The sequence below is a fragment of the Pyxicephalus adspersus genome, chromosome 4 (genome assembly GCF_032062135.1).
Source record: "Pyxicephalus adspersus chromosome 4, UCB_Pads_2.0, whole genome shotgun sequence".
Lineage (NCBI taxonomy): Eukaryota > Metazoa > Chordata > Amphibia > Anura > Pyxicephalidae > Pyxicephalus > Pyxicephalus adspersus.
Genome location: NC_092861.1, coordinates 63215539 through 63234140, shown reverse-complemented (window position 1 = coordinate 63234140; position 18602 = coordinate 63215539). Strand labels below are relative to the sequence as shown.

General features: G+C 36.6%; 2 protein-coding genes and 1 long non-coding RNA gene across 3 annotated transcripts in view; all 3 read left to right on the top strand.

The window, feature by feature from the left end:
• Positions 1 to 8076, top strand: part of CILK1 (ciliogenesis associated kinase 1) — a 16590-nt gene extending 8514 nt beyond the window's left edge. Inside the window, exons 7-10 of the mRNA XM_072410176.1 lie at positions 2287 to 2429; positions 3577 to 3687; positions 3851 to 3964; positions 5154 to 8076. Coding sequence (XP_072266277.1) covers positions 2287 to 2429; positions 3577 to 3687; positions 3851 to 3964; positions 5154 to 5308 — 523 coding nt within the window. The 3' untranslated portion in view covers positions 5309 to 8076. The remainder of the gene's footprint in view (positions 1 to 2286; positions 2430 to 3576; positions 3688 to 3850; positions 3965 to 5153) is intronic.
• Positions 8077 to 10354: 2278 nt separating this feature from the next.
• Positions 10355 to 17584, top strand: LOC140328664 (glutathione S-transferase 3-like). The gene is made up of 7 exons (XM_072408435.1): positions 10355 to 10451; positions 13464 to 13565; positions 13638 to 13689; positions 15013 to 15145; positions 15258 to 15399; positions 15736 to 15867; positions 16914 to 17584. Exons 2-7 carry the CDS (start codon positions 13479 to 13481, stop codon positions 17055 to 17057), a joined length of 690 nt encoding a protein of 229 aa, XP_072264536.1. The 5' UTR covers positions 10355 to 10451; positions 13464 to 13478; the 3' UTR covers positions 17058 to 17584.
• Positions 13696 to 14003, top strand: LOC140328669 (uncharacterized). The gene is made up of 2 exons (XR_011920325.1): positions 13696 to 13885; positions 13922 to 14003. It is a non-coding gene; the product is annotated as an uncharacterized lncRNA (long non-coding RNA).
• Positions 17585 to 18602: the final 1018 nt, after the last annotated feature.

Sequence of the window (18602 nt, the reverse complement as noted above, 5' to 3'; positions counted from 1 at the left end):
AACACATTCTTTTATATTGATTAATGTCTAATATGACAATGTTTCCTCTTTGTCAGCATGTATTATAGTAATTGATTTATTAGGTTGTAAAGATTTTAATGCAACTCTTAGATCATTAGATAAGTTGTTAGGGCCTTTTGTTTTAATTTTGAGATGTTCTATTTCCTTAGTCACTTGATTAATAAATGCCAAAATTAGTGGGTGGGGGGTAATATTTGGAATGCTTTTTAGCATGAGGTGTTGTTTCTAATGAAAGAGATTTGTCTGGTCTCCAATCAGGTATTTCAGTTGTCTCATCTGAGACTATTTCAGTCTCATTTTGCTGTAAAAGTTGAATAAGATCTTTAACACCCGGAAATCATCAATAATATAAATTTTAAATTCATCTGGTTCAAAGGTTGAATCTTCTTCATCTGATTTATCAAACAGCAACTTACAATATAGTTTCCATGCAAATAGATGCAAATCCTTAATAAAATTAAATTGATTTAGATTCTGTTGGGGACAAAAATTTAAACCCAGTTTTAGCTATGAAATCTGTTTCAGTGAGTTCATGACTCGATAAGGTAATAATATTGAGTTCATGACTCATTAATTGACTTAGTGAAGCAATTGATTAATTGGTAGAGTTTTCTTTCACAGGGTTGCCTAAAAAAAATAAGAGGAAAGTGATACAGAAGGTGAACCTTGTTGAGTAATTTTGGGTTTAGCTCCTAGCACACAAGCTGAGAGCCTGAATTATATTGTGTAGGTATCTGTGTGTCGGAGTGTGTATTTGTGTACTTGTGTCTGGTGAATCTTAAGTAAATTCATAAAAGATCTGAGAAAGGCAGGTGAGGAGGAACTGGAATGTGAAGGAAAAGTCACTTTACAACCGATAGAATTAATGTATTTAAAAATTCTGGTACTTCTAAATGTCATACCTGTAAACAATGTAAATGGATATATGATGAAAACAGTGTTGTGTTTCAGGGTAGATCCCCCTCAATTATCCCCTAATCAACAGTTTGTGAACTGTGCAATGGCCGGAGTTATTTGCCTTTTTTTCCCTATATATGGTATATGTATTTAGTATTGATCTTTATATTTAAAAATGATATTGGGTTTTTTTCTTATCATAAAATATTTTTTTTCTCTTTTCCTCCCCTGCTTTCATTTCCAGGACCGTCAGGGAGAGTTGTAAGCACCTTACTGGTGCATTTATGTCTCCCAATCTCCCTCTTCCCATCTCAGTTGAGATGGAGGAAAATGTGTCCATATTAAGACTTGGAATGCAGCTTGCATTCCTTATATCATCTTGCCTCTCTGTACTGGTGGGAGGATGTTATGTTGCTTCTATTCTATGAATGTGATTTTATTAAAAATATGAATAAATGTATATTGTCTTGTGCTTTGGTCCCAAGAGGATAAATGTTTTTCTTTGGCTACAGTTGAAGTTAGGGATGTGGCAGTGTTGATTGTGCTTTGGATTAACAAAACTTTTATTGAGGTAAGTATATTATGATAACTTTATGACAAGTTATGTGAACACATGAACTGCATACCTATTCTGGATCAGTGATTCAGAAAGCATTAAAGCAGAAGATCAAAACTCCATCCAGGAAAGCTGAATATTTTCACAGCAGAAGGAAACACTTTTCAGGCTACTCACATAAAAAATTAATAAATGTTAGTCAGTGCATGGGAATTCACCTTGTCTTTTGTTCATAAAATCTACTCAGGTTTATTTAATTGCAGAAACATTCAGACGACTGTGCTGCTCCCCCTTTTCCCCAGGCACATGATTATATCTGGTTGTTGCCTGTTAAGCCACCAGCCACAGATAATGTGCACACCATCCCCTGCACACAGGCAGCAGCCAGTCACCTTGCTGGACCAGAACACAGAAAGAGTCTGAAAAGGTGTCAAAGGGTGGATAAAACTGCAGTTTTATCACTGGCAAAAGGCATGATGATGATCTGCTGTAGAATGGGCAGCATATAGGTGTGCTTTTTTTTTTTTTTTTTTTTTTTTTTTTTTTTTTTTAATATTGTATGTATGTTAGCAGCCTGAATTGTGTACCAGTGCCTCTTTTAAAAGCTATATTGGGCTTCCTTAAGTTACTGCAAATTCTGTATTTTGAGTCTGTGATTATTAAAAACATTCATTGCGGGGGGAGTTGGGGTTGTATTGAATGATCTTTTTTTTTTCTTTGCAGCAGCATGATTTAGAATATTTAACAGATGATCCAAACATTTCTTGTCTAAGTTGCAATGTCTTTTTTTTTTTTTTTTTTTTTGAAAGCAGCTTTGAAAGCATTCTGGACTTGAAGAGAGATGACAGTGTTTTACCTAGACCTGTACAATCTTCATTTTCTAGACAGGACAGTACAGCCTCCAGAAGAATGTCTGCCAAACAACATTATTTGAAGCATACCAGATATTTGCCAGGTTTGTTCAGCGTGTATTCTTTTCTTTAATTATTTTTTTAATTTGATGGAAATAATTGTTATTTAAATCGTCACTCTTGGCTCTCTATGTAGTGGGTCAAACCCTCTGACAAATCCTCCCCACCAAATGAATGAATGGGTAAAATTGTTGTTTCTTTACTGGAGAAAAAAGGAAGTACAAATAGTTACTTTTAGTCCTTGCTCCTGTAGTCTTCTCTTCCTGCGACCAGTATAGAGAAGTATGTCAAAGAATAAAGGATAGTGCCTTGCTGAGAAACAAGAAATAAGGCCAAATGAGCAAATTTCTTATTGCTCTATTTATAAATGACTCCCCTGTCAACTTGTCTGAAATTCACTAAGTTGGAATCTCTTTACACTTCTCCTTTCATTGCCTATTAAACAATTGTCAAAGGGGACAGCTGTCACAATAGGAAATGCTTTATGTTAAAATGAAAATTATTAATGAATTTAAAGTGCATTTGCGGAGAATATTTTATAAATAGAGCCATTAGAATCTAAAATAAATATGTAGGAGGCCTTTGTGATTACTTTGCAAGTACACAACCCCTTTTTCCTAACTAAATACTGTGACTTGATAGCACTTGTGTAGTTGGGCTTAAATGGGGAAATGTACATAAATAAAGGCATATGTGGAAAGAATATATATAAATTGTAGAGGAAAATTCTGCATGGTTATCTGCCTGCTGAGCAAAAGCAGTTCGACTTGAGTATCGCTTCTTTGTAATGGTGGGGATGCCAGACAGACGGGTGATTCTGACTGGTGACAGCGGCACCAGAAAATTGCCAGTACTTCTTAGCCTGCGTTAGCGAGAATGCATAGATCCCCCGATAGACAGCAGAAGGCATGATGAAGAGAATCAGTATGTACGTGAAAATGACAGGGTGCTGGAAGAACACAGCACTTACCCAACACGCCTGGCTGAATATCCTGGCCATGCTCCCATGCCTCATAAGTGTTTGAGCAAAAAGATTTTCTATGTTCCATCAGGTGTTTGCCAAAATACCTTTCTACATTTTATGTGTGTACCCTTAAAATATATATAATTATTTGTTTTCCTGCTGAAATAATTTCCCCTTTTTTTATGGTTTTGACAGATTAATTTACTGTATGTTTTTTTCTTTGTTAGGAATTACAATTAAGAGCAATGCTGGAATTAATCCAAGTAAAGATGTAATTAATACTTTTGACCCATGGCCAAATATAAAGCAGCCAATCAAACCTCTTGCTTTGCCTTCAGGTAATTTTTTTTTTTTCGTTTTATAGTAAAATGCATTATCTGTAAAACAATGTGTTTGGCAGTAATTCTGGTATTTTGTAAACTAATCTTAAATTTTAAAAAGTTTCTTTGAATATATAAGTTCAAGATTTACGAATATGCTTTGGTTTTTAATTGTTTTCAGGACACTTTGGAGTAAATGGAGCAGCTGGTGGTTACAGTTCCTCTTTCTTAAAACAAGAACTAACTCCTGTTGTACCAAAAGCACGTTTGCCACCCCTTACAGATCCACTGCCCAGTAAGTTTTATGTTCACTGTGGGCATTTTTAGATTTTGGGATTCTCCCAAACATTACATTATACAGTTCCCAGCACTATACTATAATAGGTTTTTTTCTTAATAATATACTCCAGACAAAATTGATAATGAAACCTAGAGCTGCACACAGTGGTCTTAGCCCTCTTGCCGAGTATTTGTTTTTTTACAGTTGCATTTTACAGGCTTACCTCCACTTTCTTGTAAAGTAATCTGGTGTTCCCAGAACATTGTTGGGAATACTGGAAAGCACACCGTGGGGTTTTTTTTATATACAGAAAGGCTGATATAAAAAGAAAACATCTGTAGTAAAAATGTTCCTGCAGCTGACTATCAAATTCTTTATTATTTTAGCACATTTAGTGTAATATACTAGTAGCTCCATACCTGGCATGTCTCTAAAAAAAATTACTTAACCATGTATTCCAGGAGAATGATTACACCTGTTTGCTACATTATATGCTATTATATATAGATTATATGCTAACCCTTTCCATATTAAACACAGGTAAATTACAATGTCTGCTTGGGTTTTCTTTCAGGTACTCCGTTTTCCTCCCACATCCCAAAAAAAAACATGCAGTTAGGTTATTTGACTTTCCCCCCTCCAAATTGACCTTAGACTGTATTAAAGACACAAGACTATAGTAGGGACATTAGATTGTGAGCCCCTTTGAGAGACAGCTTGTGACATGACTATGGACTTTGTACAGTGCTGCATAAAATAATGGCGCAATATAAATACTGTGTAATAATAATAAAAGCAGGAAACTTTTTAAAGATTTTTCAATACCTTCATGAAACGTCCATGGCTGCCCCACCATCTATTTTTCTTTAACTGAACGGGCAGTCTCTGTAAACATTAAAGAATTTCAAGATGTGGTTGTGGGTAGATTTGGTCCACACTTTTATTGAGAAATAAAGCATATTGGCATATTAACACTGCACATTTTAGATATTCATGGGTTCTTGAGAGGATAATCAAGAGTACATGTCTGCTGTTTATTACTACTGTTATCTAACTATTTAATATGAAAATGCAATCAACCATTGCCATATTTTATACTCTTTTCAGGAGAACGTTCTGCAGGTAGCAGGTACAGAAAATGTACTATACTACTAAGGCTGCAGTGTACTGTAAATTTTTTTTTTTTATGTTTTGTTTTTTTTAGACTTTGGATCTCTAAAATCGGGTTTATATCCAAGACAGTCTACCTTTAGTTCTTCATCCAAAAACTCTCCTGTGATCCCCCCTAGACCTCCTCCTACACTACAGCCAGTTCATGGAAGGACAGACTGGATTTCGAAATATGGTGGGCGCAGATAGCAAACAAAGCACTTTATCTGATCCTTACACTACCAGCTATGCAGTGCCCAGGAACTGACATTTTATGTTGCACATTTGAAGTAATCTACAACATAAGAGGCCTTTTTATGGCTGACAACCTGGTATATGGGGATTAAATCCCAATAAATAAAGTTCTAGGAATGCATTCTATTATTGCATTTCTACAGGATCGAGTACCAGAAGATTTAATAGCTCACATGATCAACAGCATAGGATATAGCTGTTTTTAAATCTGCTAGAAGAGATTCTGAAGGTTTTTTAAAGATTATGTTTACACATTTGGTAAGTCATTATTTTAGGGAAGACATTCCATAATTGAGTTCACTATTTTTACTGATTCTATATGCATTGGACTCCAGCAAAAAAAAACATTTGTGTGTCACTTGATGTAATCATGAGCTTAAATTTAGTGTGCAAAAATGAATCTGTATTCACATAATTGTAAGCAATGGTTTTTAATCAGGGCTCTTCTGTTAATGTAATTGTACTGGTTTGCAGAACATTGCTGTGCAATGTGAAAACCCAACCTTACTATAGATCCTGTTGACCATTATTTCAGATCAGAAAGCAATGAGAAAGCCAAAATGTTTCTGTTGTCAGTAGAACAGAGGTGAGAGAGAGATTAGAGTGGAAGGATAAACCTGTTTTAGTGACATATGTCAAAGAAGGATATCCTCATAACTATGAAATAATCTCCTCTTATTGCTATGTATCTGGTATAGGAAATGAAATTAAAGCTCCCCAAAGGTAGAGAGACAGAAAAGACAAGGATCCTAAAGTGTATCTACAACCAAAACCTTTTTTCCAAGTTTTGGATAGAGTGGGTTAATTTTTCCTGTAGTTGGACGCGTTGTTGCAGAGATACCTGCGCTTCCTGTTGAAAAAAAGTTTCCCCACAACAGGCAGTTTGGGAAACTTTATCATAGCAACAGAGACCGAATAAGGCTAAAAAAACCTTATTAAGATTAGGTAGGGGAATGCTGGAACTTGTTGCCTATGGCCTAGTTGCAGATGTTTCCTGAACAGACTTCCTCTCTGGTTAAAGATTGTTGCAAGTACAGTAAGTAAGAAGACATCTCTATGTAACAGTTGATCCTAAATTTTCCCCATTCTATTCAAAATTGAGGAAGGCTGGATTGAAAATCATGGTCTTTATGTGGCCCTCCAGGTCTGGAGTCGGTCAGGCCTGATAAAGATATACTTTACCTTTTAATTTACCTTTTGGGTAGTTCTGTATTTAAAATGTTTTCTTTTTTTAAAACTTATTTTTTCTACTAAAGATACAAATACCTTCTATTTTGGTAAAATCAAAAATATATTTATTTTGGCAGAATAACTTTCATTGTGTAAAATGGCCTAGAACAGGGATAGTTTGCAACCTATTTGTTGCTCTAAACAAATTGTCTAATACATACTCCATTAAAGTAAATGAATAATGAACCTAAATATCTGTCAAGGAAGCCTTCTACTGAAGCAGTTTTTGTTTTCCACAGGCAGTAAACTAGTACCAGGACAGTGATTTTACTTGCAGTGAACTTTAATAGTTTCAGCTTTATTGACCCTATTTATTAGGCTGCTTCTCTTCAGAGATGGAGTTTAGCTTTGTGACAAACTCCTTTGATATTTTACTTTACACCAGCATTAAAATGTGTAGTACCGTTTAACAAATCTTTCTAGTAGCATTGACTATGTTTTTTCACTACATTTGGTGCACTGCTGGCCACAGTCACAGTGAACGAACTGCATAATTTAATAGGTTATTGTGTAAGATAATTTGATGCATTTTTATATTTAGAACTTATAAATTGAACATTTCATTTATGCTTATTCACTCGCTATAACTGGTGGTCAACTGACTTGGTACAGGAGCCTTTACTTTGGTTCCTGACATTACCATGGGCCGGCATATAATGTTCATTATATGTAATGCTAAAGAGTATTGTCGGAAACAGTGGGCCTGGGAACATGCTATAGAAATCTAGAGCTTACTGGCAGCACAACCAATTTAGAAGGGAGTAATCCTACTCCAAATTTAACTGTTGGGGTCCAAGGGCTCCCAAAACAAAGTTTAAAAGAACAGTAGAGTGAGGGACCTAGAATATTTCTATCATAGAAATAATATCCAACAAAAATCTGAATGCTTCATATTCATTCGCAATATTGGGAAGGTAATTTAATCATATATATCTATATTACAAGGCCAGCTTAGCTAATTTGAAATGCCAAGAGCGTGCAGGATCTCCCCCCACATTTTTTGAGACATTCTGTGGGCAACCTCTTTTCTACCTAATTTGCAATAGGACCTTGGGTAAAATAGTTGCCAGCTGCAGAAAATTTGGATAAATATATAATTTGCTGTATATAAGAACTTTAGGAATTTTATTTTTTGCCAAGTGTTTTTACATAACTGATATATTTTTATTTTTATTTTTTTACATTACAAGTATCCCCCTTTCCCCATTTTTAATAGTATTGTGACAGGCTCTCTTACGGAAGACATCCGGAATCTATTGGACCCCCCTATGGTCCATATGTACTAAGAAACTGATTGCAATTGCTTGTTTAGGCTGCTCAAAGAGATCTTCCAGGTTCACTGCATGGAGGAGAGATCATCGCCAGTCATCCAGAGCAACTTACTTCTAACCACAGAGGCAGTGGTCTAATGTATAAGGGAATGATCTATACAGTTGTTCAGTTCACTCTTATCAAATAGCTTACAGACAGGAGAAGCCATATAAACAAATCCAGACATATGCCGACAGCCATCCAGACAGCCACCATATTTCTAACTGACGTAAGTCATATGGTGGCAGCAAAAGGGTTAAAAAAAAACCTTTGTTTTGTTAAATTGACATATAGATCTTAGATTTCTCTTATAATAACTTTGCAGATCTGTGACTTTGATGTTCAGGGTGGGTGCACTACTTGGGCCTCATAAATGTGCAGTAAAAGGCACTTTTTAACCTACAGGGTTCTGGCAGTGTGTTTAAATTTCACTTCTTCCTAGTGCAGAAAATTGTTAACCCCAAGGTGGGATGTAAGTGGACCTAAACTCTTTTAACAAGTTGAAGTATTCTCCCCTTCCCCGTTCCGAAAGACAAATTCCCTAAAAGCTAGAAAAATTAAACAAAATCCTCTCCACTGATTAAAATGTATGAGATCTGTGTGCAAGTAATGCTACTGATGGCTGTTTTTTTTTTTTCTCTTTACTTGACCCTTTTGCTAATATTCAGCACTATAATTGCACATTTGTGTCCTAATATTCTAAGAAGACATTTCTAAAGTAGTATCCTTGTACCTTAGTTTTTATTTTCTTTTTATACACTCAAAAGTATATTTTAATTGTTATCATGTGCCAAATCTTATCAGTTATGCCAGTGCACTGATCATTTATTAAACTGTGTTTCCATGTATATATGAGAAGATGCATTATATTTTACTGGTATTTATTACTGGAATAACTAATGGCATTGATAATAGTGGGCCAAACTGTATAGCAAAACTTCTGCCTTTTGTGCTGTATACATTTCTAGGCAATGCTTCTGTTTACATTTTATATTGTGTTTGTCACTTTCTACAAATCTAATATTAAATATTTTTTTTTCTTAAATGTTGTGTGCTTTACTTTTTATCTAATAGTACATAAAATATATATAGTATATTTGTGTGTACACTCACCAGGCACTATATTAGGTACACCTTACTAGTATCAGGTTGAACCCCTCTTGCATACAGAATTTAATTCTTTGTTGCATAAATTCAACAAGGTGCTGGAAACATTCCTCATTGATTTTGGTCTATCACACAATTGCTGCAGATTTGTTGTCTGTTCTTCCGGCACATCCCAAAAGTCCTTTGTTGTATTGAGATCTGGTGACTGTAGGGTCATTTCAGTAGCAGGCATTGTTATGTTTAAGAGACCAGTGTGAAAATATCTCCCACACCAACACCTAATCCATTGATACAAGGTAGGACGGATCCATGCTTTTATATATTACTGTTGCCTTTGTGTTAGCCAGATCCAGACTGACCATTTGCCTCTGACATCAAAAAGGTAATTTCGTCCAGAGAACTGCCGCTCGCTTGATATTTTCACTTTTTCAAACTATTTACTATAACACTAGACCTTGTGTTGAAAATCCCAGCAGATCAGTCATTTCTGAAATACTCAACCAATCCTGTCTCCAACAACCGTGCCATATTCATAATCGCTATAAACACTTTCTTTCCTCTTCTAATGTTTGGTTTCAACTTCAGCAGGTTGTCTTGACAATGTCTACATGCATAAGTGCATTGAGTTGGTGCCATGCGATTCTGATTAGATATTTGCATTAACAAGCATTTGAACCTGTGTACCTACTAAAGTGACCTCTGCTACAGTTTAATATAATTTAAAGGTCTTCTCCCCCTTCTAACTGACCAATGAAAGAAACAACACACTTTGTACATGTGCTCTGCATTCCAGTACACCTGATTGGCTGTTTGGGCTGCTTTTCCCTCTCTTAGTCAAAGATCTGCTGTGCAGTGCAGGACTGCATGTGGCTAATAACAAGCCAAATTCAGGTACTTACACTTGCTTGTATTTAAAAAAATGCATATAGGATTTAAAGAGCTACATGAAATGTGTGTTGCTTATATTGGTCTGGAGTTTAAAATGTGTCAAGCAGATGCTGCCACTCATCCTCCACATCTGTAGACAGACATTGGACACACTGATAAGATGCAATGTACAGTCCCAGATCTGTTGTGCAATGACATAAGCAATAAAAACTGACCAGGGTATTCGTATTGCATTCTTAAGAGCACCGGAAAACATTGCTAGTTTTCTTCTGTTCTATGAACAACTGTCATTGTAACCCTTTCACAAGGACAACCTGTAAAATGTCAAATAAAATAAGTTAGAGTTGCAGTTCTGCTTTATGATGATTTCCCTGTCTGGCAGATGTGTGAATTGGCATGTAGTGGTCATGCTGTGTAGTGTGATCCTATGAAAGTGGTAGACACTCCCCTTCACCCTTCCCTTCTTCCCTGCCAGTATAAGTACCTGGCCTGGAGCTGATTCACTGTACTGTTGCTGTTCTTTGCCCAAAAGGAAGCTTGAAATTGACAACCTGATTTTTCTGTGAGTGTTTTTATTATTATATTGTTTTGTCATATACAGGGTAGCACATTATACCACAATGTGCAAAAATCAAAGAGATCATGTAATGTTATTCTTAGAAACAGCGAATGCTGGATTGTAAAGGGTCCACTAATCTGGAGGGTACTATAGGGAGGTTTTACAGTGTAACGTGAAACATAAAGCTGTGTAAAGACATAAGATTTCTGTTGGTCAAGAAAGACATTTGTGATTGTCTTAGGAACAAATCAGTACAGCTCTCTATCATTGATTAAATTACATGAAATGATAATATCATTACAATACTTCTATGCACATAAAATGAAAGTGAAATTGTATAGGTGTGTGCAGGTATCACAACAACTGTATGAAACAATTGTTTGCATAAAAAATTCTAAAATTGTGAGATCAATATTTATATTGCTAAAAAAAAATGAAAATGGTACTTTCTTTACACTGCAATTATACATTGACCTGTGTATTTCATTAGGAATACTTCACATGCATAATAAGGCAAATTATTTATTTTGAATAGACTGCAAAACATGGCAATGGACTGAAAGAAAGAAATATGCAGTGTTTAAAGCAGCATGGCCATACTCATGGCATGTGGGTTGTGGTGTGCTACAGAGGGGCCGTTATTGGAACTTTTTGTGCTATCCAATTGAATGGCAATGAAAAATGCATTACTGTGCAATTCAGTAAAGTGTGTTATAATGCACATTTCACCCCAACATTTTGGTAGCTGACAACTACCGTTTTCTAGATTTAATTGCAGTATCTGAACCGAGGTAAGGCCTTATGTAAATTGTGCATTGTTAAATATTAAACTAGGACTGGAATAACCTGAATCATTGTTAAACATTAAACTGACTATAAAAATCTCCCGAATTGTGGTCTATTACTGCAAACACAGTATGTGTACTTTGGTAAAGCACAAATAGTTAACATCTCTGTATTGTGGTACACAGCCTAAATGCAATAGGGCGCTAATGGAAATTAATAAATCAGAGATCTCTATAAAGAAATTTCTTTAGCCTAATAATTTACCTGTAATAGTATTTAGGTTTGTAAGGGGTGTATACATTTACTGTACCCAAATGTATTTGTCTAATAACATGTTGCATAAAGGCATGACTTTTTGATTCATATTACCAGTAGCAGGAGATTCGGTATATGAAATTCAGTTGGGGAAACACTGAACAACAATTTTGGAATAAAACCCATTGATTTTTAGCTATCTCCATGAGCAGGGAATGCAGTGTGTGTGTATGTATATGTGTGTGTGTGTGTGTGTATATATATATATATATATATATATATAGTAATAGCTGGCAAAAGAAATCACAGGGTTTCACCCAGGATGACAGGAACATTTGCCCCAGATATAGGTTATATGCGATATATGTTATATGTGATATTATATAGATATTTTTCCGTTTAGTCAGACAGTTTTCCTTTTGACCTGAAGGTGGGGTTGAAGTACCAGGCTTAATGACAATGAGCTTCCTGGCCAGGTGGGGGAGCTAAAGAGGCCTGGGTATGATCAGATGTAACCGTCTCACCTGAAATGCAGGTGTGCAGGTGAAATTAACCTGCTGGCCCTGTTAACCTGTTTGAAACACCCCCTGTTGCTACGGGCGATCTCACAATATATTCCTGTAAATGTTTGTACATGCAGTAATTGGGCACAACCAAAAACCTCAAGTTGCCTAGACAAGTAACACAAGAGGTACTAAATATAGAGGTAGGGTCCAAATTTGCATTGACTTGTTTTATAAAAAAAATCAACAGTACTGCTTTAAGGGATAAAAAAACTGCAGTACATGATTATTTTTCTCCACCACTAACACTTTCTAAACAGATTTCAGGGTTCACGATTCCTGCCAAAAATGTAGTTGGTTTCTGTTCATTCAAATTCAGTTCTGCTGAATAAGCAGAACTGAATTTGTTTTTCAGCCAGGACTCAGGGAAAATACTGTAATCTCTTTAGGAGGGAAAACTGGCAAATATATCACTGTTAGTGAATCTTGGATTTATGTAAGCACTGCAAAACTGATTGTCTATAAATATACACAATATAAATACAGGTAGTCCCTGGGTTACATAGGAGATTGGGACTGTAGGTTTGTTCTTAAGTAGAATTTGTATGTAAGTCATATTATTAATAATAATAAACAGGATTTATATAGCCCCAACATATTATGCTGCGATGTACAATAAATAAGGGTTGCAAATGACAGACGAATACAGACAGTGACACAGGAGGAGGACCCTGCCCTAGGACAGAGGTGGGCAAAGTTTATTGGCCACTAGGCCATTTATGGGGTGAGCAGGAGCACACTAGGCTGGACCCGCCCTAATGTCTCTGCCCACCACCAGGGAACGCCCCCTGAAGTTAAAACCCTCTCCTCCATATGCATTGCGGAGGAGAGGGATTTACCTTCAGGGAGAAGAACCAGGGAAGCCCCATTCGTATCAAGGAGTCGTCCCTATGTCGGATGTCCTTAACTAAGGGAATACCTGTATAGGTATGTATATAGATTGTTTTTCTATACCCACATATGACTAAATGAGAGCAGCCTAATAGATCTCAGATCTGTAATGGGGGAAGTGGGCGAGGCTATGCCATGATGATGTCAATATGGGGCGGTTCTCCCCCTCTGATTGACACCCGGCTCCCCGCGCATGCGCGGTCAGGAGACGGTAATTTATGGCCTAATACATTAAATGTGTATACCAGCTTTAAAAAATATTTCTTTCAGGCTTCATTCCCACTATAAGAAACTACATTACCATTTGTTAGACTGCAATTCACAGTTACCTGTGTAGCATGTACTTCGGTCTGCTCTGTGCAACACATGTCTTTACATAGTATGGCCAATTTATTTGTCTGTCCTACTTTACCGCCTTCAGTTACATTGAATTCGCACATGATTACTGGTGGTATGATGTTTTTAAAATTTATTCCTCTGATTTTACTTCTATTTACACACATCTTATACCCACACACAGGTTAGGCTTTAAAAGATGTCCGTAAAGCCAAAAATTTATTACTTTGATGGCAGAGGTAAAGTCGAATCCGTTCGTTGGCTACTTGCAGCAGCTGGAGTTGCGGTATGTATGCTTTACATTGGTTTCCCTGATACATTTATACCTACTGAATAACGATTTGCACTTGTTCTACAGTTTGAAGAAGTATTTTTAGAAAAAAGAGAACAATATGAAGCATTGCTCAAAGGTAAGATCAGTTAAAAACAGTAAGAATTAGAACAAAATGTGGCTCTATCAAAACATGCAGAAAGATCTCTAGATCATTATCTGACCAGTTTTGCATGATGCAGCCTTTTGTGTCATTTAGAACAGTGTTTCCCAACCTTTCTTAGTCGCGGCACATATTTTACAATTAGAAAAATCCCACGGAACACCACCAAAAAGTCAGACACGTAAATTAGCTACCTGCTGCCATCTAGTGGAAGAGTTTTTTTTGGTTCTGCCTATCACTATACATCGCTGGTATAGACAAATGAAGACAAATTTTTTGCAGTAAATAAATCATTTTGGGACCAATTAACTGAAATTGGATAATTTCCCACGGTACACCCGAAGATCTCTCAAGGCACACTAGTGTGCCGCGGAACAGCGGTTGAAAAACACTGATTTAGAGAGCCTTTTGCTTATTGAATCACTCCTCTTGCAGGGTTTTTCCCCAGCCCATTTTTCAGTAGTCACCTAGCTGTCATCAGACAGGTGCTATGGCTGGGCTTTGTATAGAGTAAGATGTCATAGGGTGACTTTGCATGGTTCCCCGCGGCTGGCACCTTTCCAGATGCTTGAGCACTTGCGGCATGGCAGAATTTTGCAAAAACAACCATTGTCTGTGCATGTGACTGCTAGTGACACACAAGGGTGGTTTGCCTTGCATTGCTTTGCTAGTTTTGCTAGCATCTGAAAAAGCCTAGAAGGAACTGCCTGCTACCAATCCCAGGTGCCTAGTGGTTGTAGTAGGCACTTGAGAGCGGTAAATGCCACAGTTTTTACTGCTAATGTGAACTAAGCCTAATGATGACACTTCTACATTACTACATGTGATTATACTCTATATACATAGAACCCTAGGAAGTGGGGTCAAAATACACAGCACTGGACAGTTAGGCATAATACAAAAAAGATGGAAAAACGGGACATACTAAGGGGGCAGGCATTAGAAATGTGGCACAAAGTATAATAGGAAGCTGAAAAGCTGACCAGTTACAGGAGTTACTGGATACCAATGGCATAAACATTTGGGAGGACTACATTTTTCACAGCTTGCCTGCTCACTTTTTGACCACCCTTCTGAGAAAAATTTCTGTGAGAACACTACTCCTGGTTAGGTCTGGACTGCATAATATGGTCCTACAAACAAACAGATAATGATGACCAAATTTGCGGCCTCCTTTTGGCTGTTTTATTTGTAAATCTGGAAAAGTAGATGTGTTCACAAAGTACTTTTGTCTATAATAATCTAATTTTTTAAATATATAGTACCAATTTTATTTTATCCTGTTTGTTATATTTTTAGAAGGAGCATTACTTTTTGAACAAGTGCCAATGGTGGAAATGGATGGAATGAAGCTAGTTCAATCAAGAGCCATTATGCAGTATATTGCTGCAAAATATGACCTGTATGGGAAAGATCTGAAGGAAAAATTGCTGTATGAAAATTAACTCATCTATGGCTAGTCTAAGCTGATGACTTACCATTTTTTATTCATTTTGGCAAGTATATAACTCTCTAAATATGTTATTTTTTCTTTCTGTTTTTAGAATTGATATGTATGTTGGGGGCACGATGGATCTTATAGATATTATCCTGCCGCACGCATTTTATTCATCAGAGGACAAACAGAAGCATATTCCCATCATTGTACAAAAGGCTAAAGAAAGATACTTTCCTGTTTATGAAAAGGTAACTCATTGTAACTAATTTCTGCTACCAGTAATGATCCAAGCTTTTTCTGCAATAATCATTTTTATTGTCCACATTAGATCGATCTATTTTCACTTCCTATCTTGTGAAATTTGTTACTGGGGTATAAAGTTGAAGGAAATCTTTGCTAAAAGGGACACAGACAACATGAAAATGTAACAGATGTTTATTAAACAAACTAATGTTCTAACTGAAGGTCAATGTTATCCTGTTAGACTATTTATGTTTATTTTGCTTAGTGTGATATCAGTCTAATGATAACTAAGATCTGACATGGATCAGTATTGCCTAAAACTATTTCTTTATTTACAACAGGTTTTAAAAGATCATGGTGGAAAATTCCTGGTTGGGAACCATCTGAGCTGGGCAGATGTACATCTGCTGGAGACCATCCTAATGGTAGAAGAAAAATGTGCTGACATCCTATCTAACTTTCCACAGCTGAGGGTAATATAGTGCTTATAATTATTCTTAATAATAAACAATATTTGTATAGTGCCAACAAAACTATGTGGTGCTGTACATTAGAATGTCTGTGTATATTGTGCAGAGTTTGTGTGTAATTTGTGGATTTTGTATGTTTATGCAAGAAATGTTGCAATTTTGTATGTTTTGTGAGCAGATTGCATGTCTGTTATGTATACAGGGCAGAGCTATGTGCATGTTTATGATTTTATGTAAATAATATGTGTGTAAATAAAACTGCTTGTATTACAGGTATTCAAAACACCTTCATGTCCAAAAAATAAATCTAACACAGTCTGTTTCCTCTCATTTTATACTCCCCTCCTTATGTATCCTTTTATTATTAGTCGTCCAAAAACTAAAGCTCATGGGCCAGGTATGGTTGCCGTAGACAGACCTTTCAGAAGGAAAGACCATTGACCCCACTGGAGCGAGGCCCTGTTCCTCCCACTGCCACAGGGGCACAATTTCTCTAACTGACAAGGACACAATTGCTCCCACTGTGGCACTATTAAGACCACGAACACAGAAAGACCAGTCCTGCTAATGTAGTGACACCATTTTGGACTGTTCCATACAGCGACATTTCCTGCTGTACTGTACACTGCTGTACAGAGGCATTTGGTGAGTGTGCCATATAGCTATACTGCTGGGGAATGTTCCGTGCAAAGACACTAGCCTGTGCTACCTCAGACAGGGACACTGCCGGGTGCTGCACCATACAGGGATAATTATATACAACACCATACAGAAACACTGCCAGAGAATGTGCTGTATAGGGATACCGCTAGGCACTGAGCCAAACAGGGCCATTGCCAGATGTTGTACCATACGGTACATGCAATATGAAGCCATAAAGAGGAAAACTGTACCTGTCACTATATAAGAACTATACATTAGTGACACATTCAGTAGATATGAACACAAATGGTGAATAGGGAATCTGTATGGGAACCTTTAAAAGTAAAAAGGCAGGAAAAGATGGATTTACCCTCAGAACATTGACTACAATAATTGTTTGTTCCTAGGTATTCAAGCAGAGAATAAGTGAAATACCTACAATCAAAGCATTCCTGCAGCCTGGAAGCCAGAGAAAACCAGAGCCGGATGATAAATATGTGGCTACAGTGAGGACAGTTCTCCAGAATTACTACAATATGAAATTAAACTAGCAGACATATACATTGCTGGACCCTGGTTTATCAAGCTTCAAATAGCACTTCAGGCACTTGAATGTGTGATTTTGGCATGCTAGAGAGTTCACATTCAATGCTATTGCATGGTATTTTAGCACACCTTAAGCTTTACTTAGCACACCTTAAAAGCAGGTTGATCAATTGGAGCCATAAAGCCTTTTTAGCAGAAAAATCACATTAAATTTGCTTCATTCTAATGTAATTTTTTGTGCAAAAACATACAAAAATCATTATAAAATAACATTATACATGTATTTTTGGCAAATAAATGTCTGATTTCTAGTGTAAAGGTTGATTCTAAACCTGATTTTTTTGTAACCTAACAAAACACTGTATGTGGACACATACAATGTCTCTTTACCATTACTAAGGATCACTAAATTCAGTGAATAGTGGGCCTGGTATCACTACTAGTCAACTAGGGTAATGCTGAAATAACTAATTCTATAGCCAACCATCTGTTGTAAACCTCACTTTTTAATAATAAGTAAATGTTCTTTGTACGTGTTTGTGTAATTATTTATTAGTGACCTCTGCAAAAATGACGTGCTGTATTTCCAATATCTCATTAGTTGAGTTTTAATGGCTACACAGCCATTTTTCTTAGTTCTGCTATGACATATACTTTGAGACAATTTACACATTAGCAGTGCCCCTCTGCATGTGCATAATGTTACATATTACCGTGGGATATGGTAAGGAAGCCTACTGATTCTGAACCGACTGCCAACAAACCACAACTGACATTTTAGTTAACATACAAGATTCTTTTTCACCACAACACCGATGTGTGTAGCTTAGTCCAAAGTATGGGACAAGCAATCAAAGGCAAATTATCTTTGGATGCTTTACAAAAGAGACTACAAAATCTGAATTTAGTATACTCAATGGAAACAACAATGCCACTTTTCCAGTGTAGCAGATCCTTATCTCATCAGAACTTGAGCCATATGGAACCCAATAGAATTTCTGCCATATGACTAAAATGCAAAGAACATGACTTTCCATGAACTATATTTTAGTTCTCATTTGTCTCAAAAAGCAAAGAAAAGTGTTGATGGGGCATACCTTTTATACTTTAATAGTTTTGCTATTGTGTTTGAGAGGTGGTGATGAAGCCACTGCAGTGTGTTAGAGAAGCTTTTGCTATAGAGATATTTGTAGGTGTGTATAGTCATTTAAAGAGATTACTGTCTTCCTTCCAGGGAGTCTGCCTGTGAAATGGAAATCATGGGAGAGGGACAGTTTAGTCTGCAGAGGTGATACAGAGACATGATAATTGCAGATTATTGCACAGCTCATTGATATGTGCTGGGGAAAAAAGTTAGCACTTGCTGGTGTTTTTAGTATTCACAGACTCTTCTAGAAGGCACTGACACTTTCTTGTAATTTCACTGGCACTGATGGGCATTTTCCATTGACTATAGCAGTGATATAGCTGGTCTGCTTGGCCAAAATGCGTGCAGTGGGATTTTTAGAAAAGCCACCAAGCACCAAGCTTGTATTATGAGCTTGCCTCAT